Source organism: Argentina silus (assembly GCF_951799395.1).
Source record: "Argentina silus genome assembly, chromosome: 2".
Lineage (NCBI taxonomy): Eukaryota > Metazoa > Chordata > Actinopteri > Argentiniformes > Argentinidae > Argentina > Argentina silus.
Window position 1 is genome coordinate 19,674,272 of NC_139656.1, and position 23,984 is coordinate 19,698,255.

General features: G+C 43.1%; 1 protein-coding gene across 1 annotated transcript in view; it reads right to left on the reverse strand.

Moving 5' to 3' along the window:
- The window catches only part of piezo1 (piezo type mechanosensitive ion channel component 1 (Er blood group)), a 64,950-nt gene that overhangs the window by 24,585 nt on the left and 16,381 nt on the right, over positions 1 to 23,984 (reverse strand). Inside the window, exons 3-8 of the mRNA XM_083697429.1 lie at positions 19,153 to 19,248; positions 9,080 to 9,202; positions 8,302 to 8,344; positions 7,832 to 7,982; positions 918 to 1,146; positions 484 to 697 (exon numbers count right to left, since the gene is read on the reverse strand). Coding sequence (XP_083553555.1) covers positions 484 to 697; positions 918 to 1,146; positions 7,832 to 7,982; positions 8,302 to 8,344; positions 9,080 to 9,202; positions 19,153 to 19,248 — 856 coding nt within the window. The remainder of the gene's footprint in view (positions 1 to 483; positions 698 to 917; positions 1,147 to 7,831; positions 7,983 to 8,301; positions 8,345 to 9,079; positions 9,203 to 19,152; positions 19,249 to 23,984) is intronic.

Consider the following 23,984-nt stretch of genomic DNA (forward strand, 5'->3'; position numbering starts at 1 on the left):
CGCACACACAGATACAGTGTCTCAATCAACTATCACTACACACCAGATCTCTCTATTTCTCCCTCCGCCCCCTCGTCCCTCTCCCTTCCTCCAGCATCCTAGGCCAGAACCCTCCAGGCACCTAAACGGAATGCTACAGGGTAACTACCAAACCCACATCCCAGGTGTGAGACGGCATTTGCAGATATTAAAAAAAATCAACCCCCAGTTCTGGCCAGTACTTCCTCACATAGCTCTCTCCCCTCTCATTCCTCCTCTCCTGTCCTCTCCTCGCCTCTCTTCTCCTCTCCTCTCCTCTGGGAGGTACAAGGCACAGTCAGACCTCCTGTACTACCCTACTATTACATAGCTCTTCAAGACCTTGTTTCTTTTCCTCATAGTTTCACCATGCACACAGCTAACAGAGATGATGAATGGCTACTGGTAATGAGAGGCGTTCTCAGTTCTAAGTTAGTTGAAGAGAACTCATCATACACCTCGTACCTGGCCCACAGGCTGGCAGGGGGGAAGATGCCCTGGGCGAAGGGGCTCTGGTAGACGTACAGACACACTAGGTGGCCTGCCGTGAAGAAGCCCACCATCACGCACAGCGCATTGAAACCCAGTTGGCTGATGGGAAAGTGGCAGGCCCACCACGTGCACACGCCGATGAAGAGTAGGAAGTAGATGGCGGAGAAGGCGGAGGGCAAGGTGATTCCTGGAGAACAGAGGTATGGATGAGTGAATCTATGAACACAATACAACAATAACACTGACACAGACAGACAGACAGACAGACAGACAGAGAGACAGACAGACAGACAGACAGACAGACAGACAGACAGATGCATGCACGCACATGTACATGTACATGACCATATCCCTACAGAGGGGTAACTAACATCACTCCACTGGGCCCATCTCTACACCAGCCTTACCAGCTAGTGCCAGCAGCGTGATGGCCAGGAGGCGACCCATGTCTCTCAGAACCTTCTGGGCTGTGGCTTGGAGCCGCTCCTTCAGCTGCTTGGCACGGGTTGCCATGGAAATGTCCTCCTCCAGATCACTGGGTGAAGATCTGCCTAACTCATCTCCCTCTTCTTCCTCTTCGTCCTCCTCTTCCTCCTCATCCACCTCATCTTCCATTCTCTCTGGCCCATCCTCAACCTGAAACAAAAAACACAGATTAAGTAAAATGCAGACCACGATCAATCCCAACCTCCAACCGAAACAGGGAACCTCAGGTTCAACTCTATCTATATTTGGTTATCAAGAGCATTTATCTTATATGACAAGAAACTACAGCCATGAGGCATATCAATGAGCCATACAAAATACTATGCATGTTATCCATAGTTACGTACAGTACGATACATTAACACTTAAGAAGGTCAAACAAACTTACTCACACATAGATCATAGATCATACAAATGATACAGCTAGAGCTATCTGTTTCTAGTGCACTATATTCATATTCCCACTACAGGCCCAGTATTGTTCGCCAAGCATATCTGCTCTAGCTAAGGGAAAAAGGCAAGACAGAAACTGATACCCTACAAAGTGGCACCCATAGTTAACGATAATAAACATGATTACAGAAGTAATAACAGAGGGTCTCAATCCTAGAACGTATGAACATAGACTTGTCTGGTCATGTTAGTCACACTGTTTGTTTTTACGGTGCATCATCTAATTAAAGTGCATTTCAAAAACATGTTTTTAAGGGACGTGCCAGACCAATCTCACAGAGACACAATATTGATGTGTGCATAGAGAAACATACAGATACTGTCTCTATGGATGTGACCATAGTGACACAGCCCAATCACGTAGGCTGTCATGGTGGGAAGTCTTATTCAACTAACATCTGACCCCGGTTTACAAGGTTCTGTGTTGTTCCCACGGTGACTGAATACACTGTCTATCTTTTCTGCTATTTGGTAGGGCTTAATTTGCTTCCCAAAACTGGAAGCATCTAGGCTACTGTAATAGACAATGATCTCATTGAGAGGATGAGTAAACAACTGGAACAAGCATGCCCTGGCACATTGTCACTTTAACCTTTGATGTCATGGTAGACAGTGACTTAGTGGGGTGTGGAGGATAGAAACCACCTCTTAGTCCCTGTTGTTGGATTGTGTGTGTATATGTGAGAGGAGAGAGAGAGAGAGAGTTTGTGTGTGTGTGTGTGTGTGTGTGTGTGTGTGTGTGTGTGTGTGTGTGCGCACACATTGAATCTCATCAGTGCCTCTCACTGCTACCATAAGGGTGCTTATGTTGTATTTTAGGTTTTTTTGTATTTTAAAATGTTCCCCTGATACATACTGTGGAGAAATATGGAACATTAAAATGATACACACAACAAATGCACGATACTGAGGATACAATACCACTCCCAGATCAGCACCCCAGGCCCAGAGGAAAACATCACAGTGGGTGGCCTGATACTCAGATGAGGCTTGATATCTCTGCAAACATGCCGGGCATTTCTGTCATTGACGTGCTAACAACAGATGGCCAAACCCACCAACATGCCATTCTCATGCCAGTGTTCCTCAGCTGTAGTCACATCCTGTAACTCATACTGTACAACTCATTCTACTGTGTCCACCTCTTAGACACACAGCAGGGATCTGGCATCCTGGCTGTCAACGGCTCGATGCCTCAGAGTATATGTCTGTGTGTGTGTGTGTGTATGTGTGTGTGTGTGTGTGTGTGTGTGTGTGTGTGTGACAGATTATCATCACCCAAAAGAGGGTGGATGAATCACATCAACCAAACAACCGGAGGATAGAGTCCTACAGTGAACATGGCATATACTCTCAATATGGCTCTATCAATCCAAGTATAACAGTATTAATCTCAGAAGTAACAAGAGATACGGGGCACTACAAACAAAACATCTTGAAATTATCAATCAGTCCATCATCAAGAAAATACATGCATCATAACCTGCTTTTTAACTGAGTGTTGTCAAGTCAACGTAATGCTTAAGCAGCATTAATGCATTTGAACCATCTCACTGAGAGTCAGGTAGTTGTGGTGCAGCCAGTGTTGCCTTGTGTTGTGTTGCCTTATTTCTCTCGCATTCCCTCCCTCCCTCCCTCCCTCCCTCTCTCTTTCTCTCTCTCTTCAACCCCTCTCTCTTTCTCTCTCTCTTCAAGTCTCAGCTGACACTCACACAACTCTCTTTCTCTTCCACTTGCTCCCTGTCTCACTCTATAAGGTCTCCTCTCCTCTCATGTCCTCTCCTCTTCTCTCCTTTCCTCTGTTCTGTGTGTATTTGATTACTGACTGTGCCCTCCTTATTGACTCCTGGCCTCCTCTCAGCTTGACCTGTTCCAGGGGAGTCATTTTTACTTTAGCCCCCGCTGAGGGAAGCCAACTGCTGACATAGCAGTCTCATGACTGACTGAGGAATCTTTGGTCTATCTGTGCTTACAGGAGTGAAGGGTAAGGAATTCTCTCTCTCTCTCTCTCTCTCTCTCTCTCACACACACACACACACACACACACACACACACACAAATAAACAAAAACAAAAAATGGGAGTGCTTACTTTAGGGAAAAGGGTAGAAAATTGGGACACAGGGGGAGATGTTTAAGGAAGGATGTGCTGAGTTTGTTCTTCCCCATCTGAACACCATCAGACCCTGCATGCAGCCCTGACTCCCAGCCACATCAAAGACCATTGTCAGAGCCTCTCCTGGGAGGCTTTTCGCTGCCACACACAGGGATACCCACAGAAAGTTGCGGTTGGGATATTACAACAACATCACAGACATGTATTGAAATGTTTTAAACCCAATGGAGGCCCTAACCCCAATTCCTCCGCCCACCTCCTCTAAAAGGAACTTGATGTCTATATGGCCACCACGTTTTATATTCTAGCTTTATCTTATAGCCCAGTTTAAGATTAGATTTATCTGGTATTTACTAAGAAACTACAATATTTGGTAAAAAGGGAAACGTATACTATGAAATTGGTAACTACCTGGTACTAAAAGGTACATAATGGGGCTTGAGTTATTGAATGTCAATGAAACCAAAGTGTAATTAATATACAATTATCAGGCAATAACAGTTTGCCATGTACTTTTGGCATGGTGGGTGTCTGAATGGTGCATTGTCTGAGGAGAAGAAGGGCAATCCCTGGCACTCCATCAACACATGGCAATCACCAGAGTGCTCATTCAATCAGTACTTCTGCCCCCCCCCCCCCCACACACACACCCTTTTAGTCAATACTGTTGAGAGGGTTCTTATTGTAGGTAAGAGAGCTACAGAGCCATACCAGAGAGTGTGCCAGAAATAGGCTAGAGAGCAGAGTTTGGTTTCTGTTTGTTAATTGATCCAGCAATAGGTATTTTTTTCCAACTTCTCTGACTCGGGCAGACTGTGTTTGTTTGGGTGGTTGCCCTAGCTACGGGAGTAGGAAGCTGTTGCGCTCTAGGGCAGCTGTGCAGAGAGTGTGCTGGAATGGTGCGGTGTGGCAAGAGAGAGAAAAGAGAGGGAGAAAGAAAGGAGAGGGAAAGTTAAGGGAAAACAACATAGGGTGGAGAGTGAGCAGCAGTCAAGACTGTCAGCAACTACGAGAAGGAACGAGAAAAATCACTTCCACTAGCAGGAGACCAGCGGGTAAAACCTCAGTGTGAGTGAACGAGAGGCCCTACAGGGGGGAATCATCAAGGCCAATAGGCATTTTCACACTGGCACATTCACGTTTGGGTTTCAACCCCGACAGTTTTCACACTTGTGTTTGTCTACAGTTAGGTCCGGAAATATTTGGACAGTGACACAATTTTCATGAATTTGGCACTGTACGCCACCACAATGGATTTGAAATGAAACAATCGAGATGCAATCGAAGGGCAGACTTTCAGCTTTTCAAAGGGTTGAACAAAAATATCGTATGAAACGTTTAGGAATTGCATTTTTTATACACAGTCCCCCATTTTCAGGGACTCAAATGTAATTGGACAAATTAACATAATCATAAATAAAATGTTCATTTTTAAACTTTGTATAGAATCCTTTGCAGGCAATGATTGCCTGAAGTCCATGGACATCCATGGACATCACCAAATGCTAGGTTTCCTCCTTTGTGATGCTTTGCCAGGCCTTTACTGCAGCTGTCTTCAGTTGTTGTTTGTTCGTGGGTCTTTCTGCCTTTAGTTTTGTCTTCAGCAAGTGAAATGCATGCTCGATCGGGTTGAGATCAGGTGATTGACTTGGCCATTGCAGAATATTCCACTTCTTTGCCTCAACTCCTGGGTTGATTTCGCAGTATGTTTTGGGTCATTGTCCATCTGTACTGTGAAACGCTGTCCAATCAACTTTGCTGAATTTGGCTGAATCTGAGCAGACAGTATATCCCTAAACACTTCAGAATTCATTCGGCTGCTTCTGTCTACTGTCACATCATCAATAAACACTAGTGACCCAGTGCCATTGGAAGCCATGCATGCCCATGCCATCACACTGCCTCCACCATGTTTTACAGATGATGTGGTATGCTTCGGACCATGAGCAGTTCCAAGCCTTCTCCATAGTTTTTTCTTCCCTTCATTCTGGTACAGGTTGATCTTAGTTTCATCTGTCCAAAGAATGCTGTTCCAGAACAGGGCTGGCTTTTTTAGATGTTTTTTGGCAAAGTGTAACTGTGCCTATTCTTGAGGCTTGAATGGTTTGCACCTTGTGGTGAACCCTCTGTATTTGCTCTTGTGAAGTCTTCTTATCTTTATGGTAGACTTGGATAATGATATGCCTACCTCCTGGAGAGTGTTCTTCACATGGCTGGATGTTGTGAAGGGGTTTTTCTTTACCAGGTAAGGGATCCTGTGATCATCCACCACTGTTGTCTTCCATGGACGTCCAGGCCTTTTTGTGTTGCCGAGCTCACCAGTGCGTTCTTTTTTTCTCAGAATGTACCAAACTGTTGATTTGGCCACTCCTAATGTTGCTGCTATCTCTCTGATGATTTTTTTGTTGATTTTGAAGCCTAAGGATGGCCTGTTTCACTTGCATTGAGAGCTCCTTTGACCGCATGTTGTGCGTTCACAGCAACAGCTTCCAAATGCAAATGGCACACTTGGAATCAACTCAGACCTTTTACCTGCTTAATTGATAAAGAAATAACAAAGGAATAGCCCACACCTGTCCATGAAACAGCGTTTGAGTCAATTGTCCAATTACTTTTGGGGGCTACATATAAAAGAGCTGTAATTCCTAAACCCTTCCTCCAATTTGGATGTGAATACCCTCAAATTAAAGCTGAGAGTCCCATATTCATTCAGCTAAAATAACAAAAATTGTGTCAGAGTCCAAATATATATGGACCTAACTGTATGTAGGCTTCTATCACAATGTCAAAGCCAAATGACTATGGTGGATATGTCCATTCTTTGTACTATATTTCTGTGAGCAGCACAAGACTAGGTCTGGGGACCCCCTCACAGAGGCCGAGTCTGGGCTAGCTTCCCACATTGTGCAGCGGGAAACCAACTCAGCTGGTAGAACAATGGCTACCTCTGTCACCAGCCCTGAGGGAACCTCCCTATGACATCACTCTGTCTCTAGCCTGGTAACACCACAACAAACACCAACAAACACACTCACACAGGGCATTATGGCAGTAGAAGTTAAACTAACACCGACATTACCATAGCACACTTTGAAACCTCAAACAACAGAATGATTTCCACCACACCAACACAAGCACACAGGAGTGTCAAATTGTCATTTATTCTGTCATACTTCATACTTATCATACTTCTGTCCTTTACTGTCGCAACATTCCTTTGCGATGGATGACTATCTGTTCCTGCCAGAAGTGATTTCACAACAACGCTATTGGCAGCACTGTGGCTACATCACAACAAAGATATCCTTTCATGATACCATGGGATCGTGTGTCTTGTGAGCTTGCATGTTGTGACCGATATTCCAAATGTGATGTCATCATATTCTAACAACGACAGTGTGGATGTAACACATTAAACACTGTAGCTCCTCAGAGAGACATTCTCTCCACAAGCACTGGAGTTTGGCCTAGTGGTCAGCCATGCTATGTCTGGACTAGTTTCATCTTAAAATCCCATCTTGGGAACTCCACCCAAATAAAAAAAAAAACATAAAGATAATTTTGTAACTTCTTGTACTTCATCAAAGGGAGACTGGGTGAGGCAGACATGGCCAGTTCAGACATTCATTCCATCACAACAGGGGGTGATCAGAGCAAGCCCAGCCAAAGCCTCCTCTGCAATCACATAGTGGTGCCATAGAACATTCCAGTTTATTGGCCGTGTAGCGGTGACTCAGCCACTTTCATTTCCTGAGTGAGCAGAGACCTTGCCATTTGTGACTCACTGTGGTTCCATAACACAGCATTACCATGTAATTGTTTCTTCAGTTCTGCACCTCTGTGTGTGTGTGTGTGTGTGTGTGTGTGTGTGTGTGTGTGTGTGCTCGTGGATGCACGTGGGTGCGTGGGTTTGTGCAACTCACCAACAGGCTTGAGAAAGAGTTTAATGACACACAGAGGACAGCATTCACTATTTCCACACACTATCCCACTGGAGCTATAATACTGCACAATGTGTACTGAGTGTTTCAAAGCATGATTTAACTCTTTCATTCCCTTTCAGATATGGTATCACGAATACATGGGTTGAAGTCTTACCTTGATTCCTTGTGTCCTCTCTCCTGAGGGGAGAACCCTCAGACCTCCTTTAAAGAGTTCTGAGAAGTAGGCAAGGATGCACGGAAAGACTTTTGAGATTTGGTCATGGACTTGGGCTGTAGCAGCCTAGCAGTGAGGCCCATTGTGTTTAGAGCAGAGGTCCCACTCACCTCCTGTGTGGAGTCTTTGGACAGGGGGGCAACCTCATCTCCCTTCTTGACCAGAGAGCTACACACCACCAGAGTGACCAGCGAGATAACAAACACGCCTATGTCAGGGGTGAGGAGCCGCAGCACACTCCAGGGGTCATCCATGGGAAGTCTGGAAGACACAGACACAATATAGGGGTCAAAGGTCAACAAAGATGATGTCATCAAAGGTCATCGAAGATCTCTGGAGATCAGAAAAACATGCTGACTAGTGCCAAATTACAATAAAAAAACAACAACATGCAAATGTAAATATTCTCACACACAAAATGAATCTCTTATCAAGTGTGCCAAAGCAGTACAGACAACGTTCACGAAGAGGATACTACAGTATGATAACACTTCTGTACTGTTCAGAGTTCAGTTAATGATCTACACATCTGGTTCAGCGAGTGGAATTCTCTTCACTGACAAGATCATTCCGAACATACCTGGACACACCGACATGCCTCGATAGCGCTTCCCAGGAGCTGCCTGTAAAGAGTGAGAGAGTTAGGACTGACATTCCGCAGGCCACTATCTGTTTCATTTGTTCTTCATTTCATTCTTTCTTACACATCTGACCATGGCTATGTTACTGCTGCACCCAGTTTCTGAACTCAGTTGAACCCAGTTTCTGATGCTATCACGGCTGTTTGTGGACCCAAATGCTTATGACCGTCCGACTCCAGAATGTGGATTTTGTTTGTGGTCTGGACTTATTTTGGCCAGCCTCAGTAAATGTGTCCTCAAGGATTTTTAAAAGCTACAGCAGTCCCCTTTGAAGTTGTATTTTCTTCTTTGGACCATGTGAGTTGCCATTGCTGACTCCTTAACATTTCTGATCCTTCAAAACCCATTTGAATACAGACAAGGCAGTTTGATGCCAGAGCTAGGGCCTCGTGGTTTGGTCTCTGGACTAAATGACCCCTCTGCTCCTGCACCCCCATGGTTGCAGTGATTGATATGCTTCAGGAGATGTGTCATTGTTTGTAGTCATAAATGGCTCCATGATTAATGATGTACACACATTGATTGTCAATGCAGACTTTGTACAAACATTTTTTTATAATAAAGAGTAAGGATCATGGCATGTCATTCCTTACAGCTTTGTCTATGGCTTTAAGAGCCATTACATTTCCCTATCCCCACCCCTTAGCTTACCAAACAATGCGATAGGGTCAAGCTGTTTGCTGGTAACAGAAATTACAGACTATGCCTTTAACTCACAGTTATGTCCCAGGGCATGGTCCAGCACAGGGAGGGTATACAGGCAGATCTGGAAGGAGACATGGGCCAACACAAAAAGAAGGCTGGTACAGAATAGGGCCTTAATGAAACGGCCTGTATGTCCTGCAGAGAGAGAGAGAGAGAGAAAGAGAGAGATAGAGAGAGCGAGAGAGAGCGAGAGAGAGAGGAGACATTTTTTTATCATTCAATAAAAGATACGCTACAGAAGTTGAATTGCTAATTTTGTACCTTAAATATTTGCTTGTTACAGTATGGTTATCATACTCCTATGATCAATACAATTACCAAAGAGATCATTTCTGGTCATTATTTCCGACTTTTCTGACAAAGGGGACCCCTTTTGACACCGCCAGATGCAAAATACTACATAATGTAACTTTAAGGAGTGCCCGTTATCTCTCTCTCTCTCACACACACACACACACACACACACACACACACACACACACACAAAATGCAAAAACAACATTTCAGAAATATCCTGTAACTCAAATTGGCAAGGAGCAGATAAAAAGGGAGGCACACAGTAGAAATTAGTTTTCCTGTCCTACAAATACAATTTAGCAAGTAGTAGCAACTTCTACACATACCAGGAAGGCACAGAACACCAGTGCCAAGAGTGTATGGATTTTTTTTTATATAAATGGGCACCAGCAGTAATCACAGCAGTACATTTACAGACTTAGCAGGAGTCGCTTATAATGTTTAATTACCAGTTCAGCAACAATAGCCCAAGCAATGGGATGCCCAGGGTGATTTCTAAAAGAACATTGCGCTATTAAAACAAATGGCTCCTAAACACTTTTGTTTATGCATGAACAGTCAGTTGGTATGTTATCTCTCTCTCTCTCACACACACACACACACACACAGCCTCACTGCTGTTTAAGCCTGTGGATGACATGGCGTACACTGCCCATGCCAAAATGTACTGACCATAAAATGCTCTCCTAGCCTGACCCTGTCTAGCCCTTAAGCCCGTAGCCAGAGCAGGTTGGAGTGAGGCGCGCTTGATTACTCTTCTTGTAAAGCTGTCAACTCCCATTGAAAGTGTGAAACAGCCCCACAGTAAGACAGAGGCACTTTTAAGGGTTGCGCTACAACTCTCTACCCTCCTCTATGCTCTGAATGTTTATCCTTGCCCTCAAAGTGTGACCTTGTTCACTCCCCCCACATTAATTTAAGAACACTAGATTGATGCAAGCTTAAGCTAATGGAAGTCTAAACATATTATTTCTCACACTAACCCATTAATTGAAATGAATGATGGGGAGTGAGCAAGTGCACACTTCAGGGAGAAGGGTAGAAAAGTGGGAAGCAGACCCACTATTGTGAATGCTGCAGAACCCTGTGGGATTTTTGGAGTGAGTTGTTAACTGTAGAAAATGGGTGGCTATAACAGTGTTGTCAGTGTTGACGGCGAGCATTTATAGAGCTGTTTTTCTCTGCGGCCAAGGCTAGGGCTAGTTTTACGGCTTGTTGCTACTGTAGCTACCACCCCCTCAATTATTTCAGACAGTGGGCTTTTTACAGTAAAGACCTGTCCCTGATTAAAGCTTATTTCTGCTATTTTAACACAGTGAACTCCAATTCAAATACGTAAATGACCCAATCCTGAGAGGATGAAAATAAGATGCAATGTGACACTGCAACTGTAGCTAGAGGTAGACTTATATACTACACCAGGCTTATATACTATACTATACTATACTACTTATATACTACACCAGGCTTATATACTATACTACTTATATACTACACCAGGCGTATATACTATACTACTTATATACTACACCAGGCTTATATACTATACTATACTACTTATATACTACACCAGGCTTATATACTATACTACTTATATACTACACCAGGCGTATATACTATACTACTTATATACTACACCAGGCTTATATACTATACTATACTACACCAGGCGTATATACTATACTATACTACTTATATACTACACCAGGCGTATATACTATACTATACTACACCAGGCGTATATACTACACTATACTACTTATATACTACACCAGGCGTATATACTATACTATACTACTTATATACACTACACCAGGCGTATATACTATACTATACTACTTATATACTACACCAGAGAGCTGAAAGTAAGACTCCATTGATACAGGTATCTGTCTTCTGTGTCAGATTTTGTTTGAATGTCTATTCAGGTGGCCCTCACCCTGTGTCCCATTGAACATGATGCAGCCACAATGTGAGCTAGTCCACCTAGTTTTGAAGATCCGATTGCGATCCAATCACAATGCATCCTTTTTTTACGTCCTATCTTTTGATGTGTACACAATCAAAAATGTAAGGTGTAAATGGAGCCGTACTCGAAGGCCAGGTTTCAGAGCATAATCCCTCTAGATAATTCCTTGCATGGTAAACTATTCAAATCTGATTTCACATCAATCCCTCAGTGATCTGAAGTGAACTTTGAAAAAAAAAAGTTTGGATTTTCTCCTCTCCAACTGTGAAGGAATGTATCTATCACAGGTTGTCTGTGTGTTAAGTCTGTTTACTTTTCACAATTGAAATGGAAAGAAAAAGAGAGAGAGAGAAAGAAAAAAGAAATGACACGGTTGACAAATGTCGCACGCACACACACACACACACACACACACACACACACACACACACACACACACACAGCCCTGTAACCCCTGGTGGACTGGACATAGTATGCTAGGCACTTTGCAGTGTGTGTGTTTTTGGAAAGTAAGGATAAGTAAGGACATAGAGCACCCTGCCAGGACCCTCAGCCGAGGACTATATGTCACCATGATTTACTACAGGCAACTCTACTCAACCGCAACCCGAACCTGCACATGAGCTCTTCTGTCATTCTGTATATATGTGTTTGTGTGTGTGTGTGTATGTACTGTATGTGCGTGAGAGACAGTTTTTGTGTGTGAAAAAGTGTGTGTGTGTGCTCCCGCTACTGAAGGAAAATCTGATGTCATTCCATGGCTACTACTTTATAAAAGTGAACTCAAAACAAACTACATAGCTACATTGTTAAACTGTCAGCAGATGCTTGATGTCACGGTACAGGACAAGGCTATTGAGCTCCGCCGGTCTTTTGTAGGACCAGAGGTCCATCTGCAGATATATACATTTTATGAGGGACTGTCATCATCATAACATATGAGACATAACAAGTCTTTCACATTAGGGAATCACTCATCATTGTGTCAGTTCTGTCAGCTACAGCATGATGCAAACATATGAGAAACATGAGCTTCCACCCATACTGTAATATGATGTCATACACTCCACATTTAGTATTTACAGTACTCATGCTGTAACCTAAATGTTTGAATATATACCCTCCTCCCCCACCTGACCCACATACCTGAATTAACACTATAACTGCACACCAAACGTAATCTGCACTGTAAACTAAATTCTGGGCGAGTCTCCTATTCTGAGAGGCCAATAGGAATGTGAAGGTACATTCCAGTGATCTCATAAAATTAAACGCCTCAGTGAAATAAACCCGTTTACAAGGCCAGAGGGAGACTGCTGTGGACAGCTCCCCTCTTTTGTACACGCTAGATAGTGCTCATTCATGCCAGTGCAGGTTTTAATATGATGGATATCTGTGATGAGAATCTGACATCAATGCGGCAATGACAACTAAAAATGTGCCATTACTGAGCTTGAGCACCATCGACCAGAGAGACAAACTAGACCTATCGTCACACCAAGGGATAACAGCTGTTAAAAACTACTGTAATAAAGGCCACATCTTCAGTTTGATTCTCATCAGATGGTTTACTCTTTAGGACTCTTTAGTTTGGTGAGGGAAGGTTTGGGCCCTGTCTGAATACTCTCAAAATGCATTGAAAGTATTCCAACAGGGCCCTTGTTTAAAGGTAGTGTAGTTTTCTATACATGGGATCCAACCAGTGCAGGCCCTATCCTGGACCTTGTTTATCTTTCCAGTTTGTCTTTTCAGACACATTTACTTTGGTGACTGTAAAAAGCGGCTTCGGCTGGCGCTCGTCCACTCACCCTGACCCACGTGGTGCCCTAAATCTGATTCTGTGTTTTCCACGATAATGAGAGGATAATAGAGAATAATGAGGAATATATTTTACAAGTTCAGCTACGAACATTGTTTTAACATGTCTTGTGACTCCTCTGGTGCACCTGACATAGACGAGCCCAGGAGGGTGCAGGGTTTCTGAGCATGTCTCAGGCTCTGTGGAAAGAAAAACACTGGATGTTAAAGAGTAAGGCGTTCGGTTTTATACTCGGGCAGCTAAAAACGCCACAGAGCTTCACGGCTTGTCCTGGAGGTTAAACTGCAAGTTATAAAGATTATTTATTCTTCGGGACTATTTAGACTGTGGGGAGCTGGAATTATAGAGTTACTCTATTACATGCTCATAGCTTAGAGACATAATCTGAGACAAAAGGTCTTTGCCAGGCACTCTGAGGTATTGCATGCTATTTGTTTTGTCATTAACAAAATCTAAGAAATATTTTCTTTAATTGAATGTCCTTCCTTTGTAAGGGGGAGATTTCCAAAAAGAGGACTATTAATGTGCTTACTTTTCCAGCACCTCATAAACTGTTGGTGTAGCAAGCAGGCCACAGTGGCCAGGGTAAACAGGACTTGTTTCGAGCGGGGGCCCACAGAGGCAGGACACAACAGCCCAGGGAATATAGGGTGTGGCAGGGTTAATGGGGGCACCATGGACCCAGGCCTGGTGCAGGGCCTAACACACCAAAAATAAAACACAGAGCATCTCTCACTTAGCCTACTGTGAGAGAACCGGATGACCTTACTCGTTGTGCACACTGTACTTGAGAGATTAATCGCACTCACACTCTCTGCATGTGTGTAAATCCATCACTAAGTCAGTTGAACGTACAATAATTTACAAAGCACAGAACACAAAGCAAGACTGATCTACCATAGTTGACCAGCTTTACCAATCACCAAAACATTGAATTTGAACAATGAAAAGAAAATTTAATTTTTAATGCTTTTTAATTTTTAATATGTTTTTGTTTTATTTAAAAAAATAAAATAAAAAAAGTGTTCTGTTGCATCATCCCACACTCGGATGGCATAATGTCCTCCCCCCAGGCCTATCTGTCCGAGGCTCTAACTTCCTGTTGGACGGGAGCAGTGCAGCGTTGGTGTGAGAAAAGCTGGCGTTTGTGTAAAAAGACTCAGAGGGATGGGGAATCCCAGTTCCTGCTGTGAGCAGAGGGCACATAGCAGGCTTCTAATGTAAATCTAATACGGGAACAGAACAACAAAGAATCATTCTTATCTGGATTAAATGTTCTGAAAAACTGGTCCCAGAATGCAATTTTTCCAACCATAACAGACAACCAGAGCTACTTCTCCAATCATAAGAGTAGACCAGAGGTCCAGACTACCTCTCCAATCATTAGACCAGAGGTCCAGGCTACCTCTCCAATCATAAGACCAGAGGTCCAGACTACCTCTCCAATCATAAGTCCAGAGGTCCAGGCTACCTCTCCAATCATAAGACCAGAGGTCCAGACTATTTCGCCAATCATTAGACCAGAGGTCCAGGCTACCTCTCCAATCATAAGACCAGAGGTCCAGGCAACCTCTCCAATCATAAGTCCAGAGGTCCAGACTACCTCTCCAATCATAAGTCCAGAGGTCCAGGCTACCTCTCCAATCATAAGTCCAGAGGTCCAGGCTACCTCTCCAATCATAAGACCAGAGGTCCAGGCTACCTCTCCAATCATAAGTCCAGAGGTCCAGGCTACCTCTCCAATCATAAGACCAGAGGTCCAGGCTACCTCTCCAATCATAAGTCCAGAGGTCCAGACTACCTCTCCAATCATAAGACCAGAGGTCCAGACTACCTCTTCAATCATAAGACCAGAGGTCCAGACTACCTCTCCAATCATAAGACCAGAGGTCCAGACTACCTCTCCAATCATAAGACCAGAGGTCCAGACTACCTCTCCAATCATAAGAGATGACCAGAGCTACATCTCCAATAATAAGAGCTCCAAAGGTTATACTTACCACACATCAGGGTCAAGCTACACCAGCTGGTTAGGTAGGATTTATGTATCTCTGTTGAATAATATAATGTAACACACACTACGAAAGCAGATAATTTCCAAAGACATTTGCTTACATTCTAAGAATGATTTATAGGTCCAGATGTTTGGTGGTGAAATATTCACCAATATGTAGGCTATTCATATTACCCAGAGAATGAACCTGACATGTCACTTTTGAAAGAACTCTTAAGTATAACATATTGTGTAGATTTATGTGCATTGTGCACATTGCATAAGGATACCTCACTTACGGCATACCTTTTCTTTCATGATTAAGCACGCAAACCTACAATTTCTCATCACTGTATCTGCTCTCTTTCGCCATAGAGAGAAAAAACACCACAGATTTAATGGGAAAACTGGTCCAATCAAACCAGATGGGCCTGCTGAGAGCTACTCTCATAATAACTGACAATTGTCCTGTCATGAATTGGAACAGGATTCAGCAGCAAACTGGCTGTCAACTGGGCTTATTGTCCCAGTCCACACACTATGCTATTCTCTCCCCAGTGTTGGCTGTGGTTGGACCTGGGACCACATTTATGGAGGCCAGCCAGGGTGTGCATATCGCTCACACTCTCTCATTTATCAGAAATGACAGTAGGTGACAGTTGGGCTTTGGTCCCTTTAAAAAGCAATGATTGCTTTGCCTGAAAAAAAGATACAGAAAACAAAAACCAGAGGGGGAATTTAATCTGGCCTATCAAACTGCTGTTTTACCGGTGACAGGAAATCGGTGGATGTGTGGATGCTGTCAGGACAACAGCGGTGCCTCAGGAAAGGGATGTTGTGTAGAGAACAGTAGGTGTGAATATAGTGGGAAGAGACTTGACGCGACACCACCCAAGCCTCAAAGCTGAATCGGGATGTTGTACAGGATACAGTCGGTGTGAAAACCAATGAACTGATCTCCACTCAACTCTTTTACATTTACATTCATGGCATTTAGCAGACGCCTTTATCCAAAGCGACTTACAACAAATATATTTGTGAATCATCTATCCAACAGTCATCATAAGACAAAGTAATCAATGCTCACACCAGGGGCCATTGGCAGTCGTAATGCCAGAAGGCATATATATATATATATATATATATATATATATATATATATATATATATATATGCCTATATATATATATATAATTATTTATTAACAGGAGAGAATTATTTATTAACAGGAGAGAACTTGTACAGGGGGGAAGTGGGGGTGAAGAAGTCTCAAGGGTTGGGGTTAGGGTTAGTACAGGGAGGGTAGTGGGAGTGAAGAGGTCTTAGGAAGCACCTTTTAATAAACCAACAGGCTCCAGGCAGGTGTTCAATATTTGTCCTTCTACTCATCAGCTCTGGCAAATGACAAATTACAGAGTGTAGGCCAGCTGGGTATTTCAATCAAATGGGAGTAAATCATTCAACGGAAAAGAAAATGTCTTTTGAAAGTGTACATCAAACCAAGCGTATCAGGTGATATGTATTTGGGCTGGAGAGGAATAGACAGGGTCCTTTATAAGGCTTATCACTGTTTTCTCCAGCTCTGGCCTCAATGAGCCCACTTGAATGTGAATCTTAGTCTTAGCTTATAGACTGACAACAATAGTGAGGAGAGCCAAAGCTCACAAGCAGTGTTCATCAATTCAGATGCTGATGGACTTCAAGCTTCCTCTCTGTCAGTGGGCGTCATGGCAGGAAATGGTCACTGTTTCCCATGTAGACAGGCTGCCAGAGTGTCTGTTAGCATGTCAGCTCTCAGAGCATTATGACATAACAACACCCTTCTCCCTCTCTAACCCACTGAGGAAACTGTGACAAGGACTGCACTCAACCCAGATTATGGCCATGTCCCACAGCTCTACTGCCAATGGAACAACATGATGTTCCCTAGAAAGGAGCATCAAAGAGATGTGGACGGTTTGTTTCTTCTTGTTGTGCCTAGAATCCTTCTATTCTTTATACAGTACATCCACCCTTGATTACATGCATCTGGTCTCCCTTGGTATAACTGGGCCCAAAAAAGTGCAGATAATTTGAGACAGGGAACGGACAAGATGGTTTTCATTAAAAGCCTTAATCCTATTCTCTGTCAGGTTTTTGGTTTTATAGAATTTGGCAGTCTCTGGGATTTTCCTACAGGGAATTCTTCTCTCTGCCGGCGATCCCCCTCTGAAATACACATCTCACAATTTACACGTATTCACCCAGAAATAGAGCCATATGACCAGCATGGCTTTTCAAGGGAAGATTTCTCCCTGAAAGGAACGGAGGATGTTGATGCTAACGGCAGTGATACAGAATAGCAATCTGAGACAGCTTGTTGTTATCATTGCCGATTCTTTCACCAGGGTAAAAGAACAAAGAGAGGAGTTGGAGAATTCTGTAATTTAGTGATCTATAATTAGTGTGCTTCCTGTACAGTGTTTATTTTACAGAGGCAGGAACCAGGCGTCTGATTCACTGTATGGCCTTATCACACGACAGGAACTGATAGGGCCCATTGGCCCTCAGGAGCGTGAAAGAGATGATAAGTTGGACAAACAAGCCTCTGGAGGTCAGGCCGCACTGTGTGTGTGTGTGCGTGTGCGTGTGCGTGTAACACCAATGTGTGTGTGTCGGGGGGGGGGTTACATGTGTGTCGGGGGGGGCGGGGTTACTGCAGCCGCCATAGACTACTCACTGCAGTCCTTTCACAGACAGGGATAATAAGAGTGGAGGACGGGGGTATTGTGGGGGCAGGATGTGGAAAAGCACAGTTTCCAGACCTGAAATCATATCTACTGTTTATGAGTATTTGATTAAGAGCACGCCGGGAGACTTGTCTGTCTAAATTAAAGCAATATTTATTTAAAGTGAATCAATTTGCCAAGCAGGAGTAACTACGGCTAAGCTAGATCTTTCTCATGTTAACTCTGTATACCCTCTTCCTGTAACATACACCTGAGCAAAACAATGTCTAGAGTGTGAAATGTTAAGTACCTTTGAAATTGAACATGTTTGTGGCACAGGAAGCATTGTATTTTTTTGTTATCCTGAAAACCTCAATTGATTGAATCTGGGCCCGAGAGATAATGACATCATTGATTTTGTGTGAACAGAATTCTTCGTTACAGAGCTCAGAAAAACAACATCTGTTGAGTCTCGATCAAGTCTGGAGAAGATTATCACATTATTCACATACTACTAGAAAGCACTGTGAAATCTCTACTTTATATTGCTAGAGGGAATACTGAAAGAGCAAAATACTGCACTATCAAATCCTGCAAGAATTAGGAGATGAACCCTCCATGTTCGATAACGCTTTATGTTCTGGGTCAAATTGACCCAGTCCTTTATATAGTAAGTCACCTTAAAATAGTGCTTACCTTCAAAAAAATGACCATCAAATCACACCTATGTCCTATTGGGATTATAAAAAATAACTTGATTTTGTTATTTTTTTATTTTATTAGTCTTAAAACACACAATTTGCAATCATGTTATGCTAAAATGAACATAGTGTATTTGCTCTTAATTAATTTGCTCTTGGGATAAACAATTGAAATGTTGACTGCAAATAATCGTATTAACCATCATAACCGTTCAGCTCCAACTTTTTATATTTAAATAGGCTCTGCCTGTCTGAGGCAGACCCTCCCCTCTGATTGGTATCTCCCAAATACATTTTACAAAGGCCACTGTTGGAGAGGATAATCACAGTGTTTTATCAAAACCAATATTATGATGTGTGTGACACTCATTTTACTGGAGGAAACTGTGATATTGAGAAAGAATATGTTTCTGAAGGCAACCGTGACGTGCGAATTGCCAAGAACCGCTGCGAAAAACGTGTCTCACTAATTTACAATAGCTTGCTAAATGTCAGTTTGTTTAATTAGAATGCAGAAGAAATCTATCAAAATGCTGATTTTTGGAGGGTCTGTGTTTAAAAAAAAATAATGAAGGGGTGGAGTGGCATGTCCTCTTACCTCTTAGTGTGTGTTTGTTAGGCCATAGGAACCATGGCAGCAGTAGCAGGTACAGCAAGTAGACCAGGGACAGGACATTGTAGCGAAACAGGCAGGCTGTGGACACAGGGAGAGCACTTCATGAAGTAATATAATTCTAGATTTTTTTACTTAGAGCAAGAGTTGCGCCTTCTTCCTTCAAGGCTGTGGACACACACACACACACACACACACACACACACACACACACACACACACACACACACACAAAATGGTCAAATAACATATAACATACATGGATGAAAAAATCATCAGCAACTCAAGACTTACCAGGTTTAACACACCTTCATAGACAGATAGATAGATAGGTAGATAGATAGGTACTTTATTGATCCCCAAGGGGGAATTAAGGTGTTACAGCAGCTCACATCGTAAATAACAACAACAAAATAAAGTGACAATAAATTAATAAAATAAAATAGACATCTGAAACATTAGATACAGTAAGAACAGTCCAGTATGATTAAACATCCCGCAGCCTGACTCTGATCACCCCGATCGAGCCAGCCAGAGGAGGAGTTGTAAAGTCTTATTGCGGCAGGCAGAAAAGATCTCCTATAGTGCTCCTTAGTGCAATGTGGTTGTAATAATGTGTAGCTGAAGGAGCTTCTCTGCTCTGCCACAGTGTCATGTAGGGGATGGGAGGGATTGTCCATGATGGCCAGGAGTTTGGTCCTCATCCTCCTATAGGCCACCTCCTCCACAGTGTCCATGGTGACACCAGGGACAGAACCAGCTTTCCTAATAAGCTTGCTCAAGCTCTTGGTGTCACCTTCCTTGATGCTGCCCCCCCAGCATACCACCGCGTACAACACTGTGCTGGCCATCACTGACTGGTAGAACATGTTCAGCAGAGTCCTGCACACACAGGACACTGCACATCCCTGGGGGGCTCATCACCTAGTCCGACACACATCCCTGCAGCCGTACAAACTGTAGCCTGTTGGTCAGGTAGTTCGTAATCCAGGAAACAATGGAGGAGTCCACTTGCATCCGTACTGATGAAGACACTGGAGTGGGGGGTGGGGGGGGGGGGGTCGTTTGCTGTGGCAGTGGTGTCGGGGGGCAGAATGATGGGGGGCGCTGAGTTGTGAAGTGAGGAAATGGTGGGGCTGCAGGAGGAGGGGAATGGAGGGGAGGTGTGAATGGTGTCACAGGGGCTGGAGAGGGAGTAATTGATTCCATAGTAGATTTATTCTGCCACTACATGGATTGGAAAGCACAAGATTGGTGTATGCATAGGTTCTCTCACCAATGAATTCCCATTCTCCCTGTGAGGGAGTATATACTTCAGAAAATAATACATGGAACATAGGGCCTACAAATTAAACTGAACAGTTTTTTACTTTAACTGTTACTTTTATCTGCACATCCAGTGCCGGCTCAACCTATTATTGGGCCGAGGACAAAAAATGTTGGGGCCATCCACCACACCCACAATGATAAGTCAAGTCACATTGCCCTACCAGATGCAGTACAGAGGACCATGACTGGATCCAGTCCCAGCCAGGATTGTATCCAGTCCCTCAGTCTAGCTCGCTAGTCAGTCTGCTATAGATCTATAATTAACATAACCTCCAACAGTGGAACAAAGACAGGCTTTGTCCTATAAGGGAGAGTGAATAGCTAGCTTGCATGCGCTAGTCACATACTGTTCTGTAGTTTCACAGACCCACTCTGTCCCTTTACTAAGTTAATTGTGATGGAAAATTGACTCCCCCACTGGTGTGCAACTTTAACAGCTCTGTTTGCCTCTTTCATGTGGATTCGAAAGAAAAAATATATCTTCCCATATAACGCCAGCTACATAAGGATTGTCGTATGACCGACTCTGCGTAACATTTTTAAAAGACTCACAGTTGCCGAAAAACTGTCAAGGGATCTGGTAGATGGCTCAGCTTGGCTGTCAGTCTGTCACAGTACTGCCTGGGGTGACCCACTGTTTAGACTTTTAATGTATATATTCCCATGGTTACCCCTGGCTCATATGATGTCATGGGGGTGTGACATGAGCATATGTGAAAAACTGAAAGAACACAGCATACTGAGAAAGGCACCACTGTCCCAACGTCTGTGTACATTCCCCTGCAGCAAATTATTTTTGTTGCGTGAAAATTGTTAAAACGATATTTTGAAATGAGGTAAGCTGTTTGAACTACTTTTAGAGTGTGAACCCTAGTTTTTGATAACAAGTACTTAGAGATGTCAAGTCTTTTTACTGCCTCTGCTCTTAGATAGGATGATGAAGCTTTGTGTTCTCAGTGATAAAGTTATGACTCGTCTACTAGGTCGTTGGGACTCCGCCCAGACAGGGGTGAGGTCGACCTCAGAGAGTGATTAAAGTTAATCTTTTCAACACTGAGGGACCACAGAATGGTGCAGTGGGAGGTTTATGGTCAAAGACCAGAAGGCTTAGTTTCTGTCTACAATCAGCTGTGTTATGGAGCAGAGAGGTTACGTCATCAGCCTTGTGTCCCATAACCAGGTGATTAACATAGGACTAAAGCAGGGGGGTACAGGGGTGTCTCTATGTGTCAGTATGCATGCACATACACTCACACACACACATACACACACTCACACACACACACACAACAAACACAGACTGTCTCTCTCTCTCTCTCTCTCCCTCCCTCTCTTTCTCATTCAAAAAATGTGTTGTGACTCAACTGAAGCGAAGAAGAAAAGTTCAAGCAGGAGGAGTTTATCCAGCGTTTTCCAGGGACATCCTTCTTTCTTCCACCCCTACTATACTGTCTCTCTGACTGGCCACCCTCATGTTTAGCTCCTCTCTAGTATTACTCAAGTTAGGACTGGGCGGTATAGTGAGGAGCTCAGAGGAACGTAGTTTGACTGCTGTTCAAAGGAGAAAACTGGAGAACAGAGGAGAAAAGCAGATCTGTGCACAGAGAAATCTGGCTAAAACGATTTAATGATTTCAAAAGGATGTGTTGTCTTTTTGCCGCTGTCACTATTTTGTTTGGTTTCTGTTAGTAATAAAGACCTAGGCACAGCTGACATACATTTAACTTTATTTACTTTTATAGAAAATGTGAGTTTCTTCAACTATCGACGTTAGGGCAAAATTCAAAACAATATTATAGAAATAAACTGTAATTGTATAATTGACCTCATTTCAGGCAAAAACTCCTGGTGTGTTCTATCAAAACAAACAGACAGAAATTACTTATACATTGTAAATTCAGACTGTTTCTTTGAATAAGTGTAGAACTGTATTTGAACTTCATGTTAAGCCTAAAAAAAAAGAAAGAAGAAATATCGAGATGTTTATTGTGTATCACCCAAAAGTCTGAAAACATTGAGATATGAATTTCAGGCCATATTGCCCAGCCCTAACTCAAGTGTTTCCATTCCCCTGCCTGAACAGCTAGCTAGCTACATACCTCCAGCTGGGAAAGTGGAGTAGGTCAGCAAACCTGGGCTAAGAACACAACAACGGCCTTGGACATTCTTCTTCAACGTGTGTGTGCGCGTGTGTGTGTGTGCAGTATGTGTGTCTTGTTACACTGTGCTTACACCAATTATACAAATGTAAACAACTCAACACAGCAGAGCCCATAGACTCTCAAACTATGTATCAGATGTATTCAGGAAATTATGGTAATTCGGGATTGGAAAAACCAACACCGTGCCGCAGAGTTGAGGCTGTGACGCACCTCTACGGAACACACTCTGGGTGTGTGTGTGTGTGTGTGTGTGTGTGTGGTGTGCAGACGCGGTGAAAAGCTGGTCTCTTATGCCCAGGGTGTTTTAATGTAATGTATGCTATGGTACTGTACAACTGCCTCTGGTCTGGATCCAGTCTGCCCCCACTGACTGGGACATTTAGAGCTGCCATTCATACTCAGCACACATCCAAATGAATTAAGTTTTTAGCTCCAATTTGTCTTTTATAAATATGCCAATGTTTATTGCTCACAGTCAAGAAGCTGTGTCTGGGAAGCGTATACAAAAGGATTCCTGTGTGTCCTTAACTGTGAACACACTTCACCTCCTTAAGCTGATTTATAATTTCAATATAATTCCTCTTTTGGTGAGCAAATACGGTTTTCAATACTATACTGTAGTGAATGTGTTTCAAGAGGTTCTGCATACCATAGAATATTATACTGTATACTATACCAAACCACATCACAACAAGGCCTAACCGTCATTGACCTAAACATGTCAAACTCCAAGACCAACAGAAATGTATATAGACATATAACTGTCCCACTCCTACATGGACAATACACAGTAAACAGCACTTCATACAGTACTACACCCAGTCCAACTCATAGACTGCGAGTTACTACATTTCTCGTCCAGACAGTCTTTATTTTATAGCTACTGTGTTGACTGTGGGAGGAGAAGTGGACTCCTTATCTGTGACCACTCAGAGTCACAAGCAGGGAGGGACTGCCAATCTTTCTAGGGCTCCAGTTTTTTCCTAAACCTTAGCTTAGTTTACGTTATGTTAAGCCTACAGAAAGGCCTCTTGATAGTAATCCCTTTAAGCCCAGTGAATGTAACCTACAATGGAAGAACACTGATCAAAAGGAGCTGAACTTTTCTCACTCTTAGGTGGGTCTCATTTTTTGGTGGACCAGACACTCAATTGCCGTCTATGTTAGCCAAAAGGTTGTTGGGAGAGGACAGTTCTGATTATTGTTTTTCTGTTCACTTAAGACTAATGCTAGAGACACTTGTTTATATAATTTCTGAAATCGGCTGTAGAGGCCTAGTGATTTAAAAGCCTCTTAACCACTCTGTGGACCTATAGCGGCTCGATG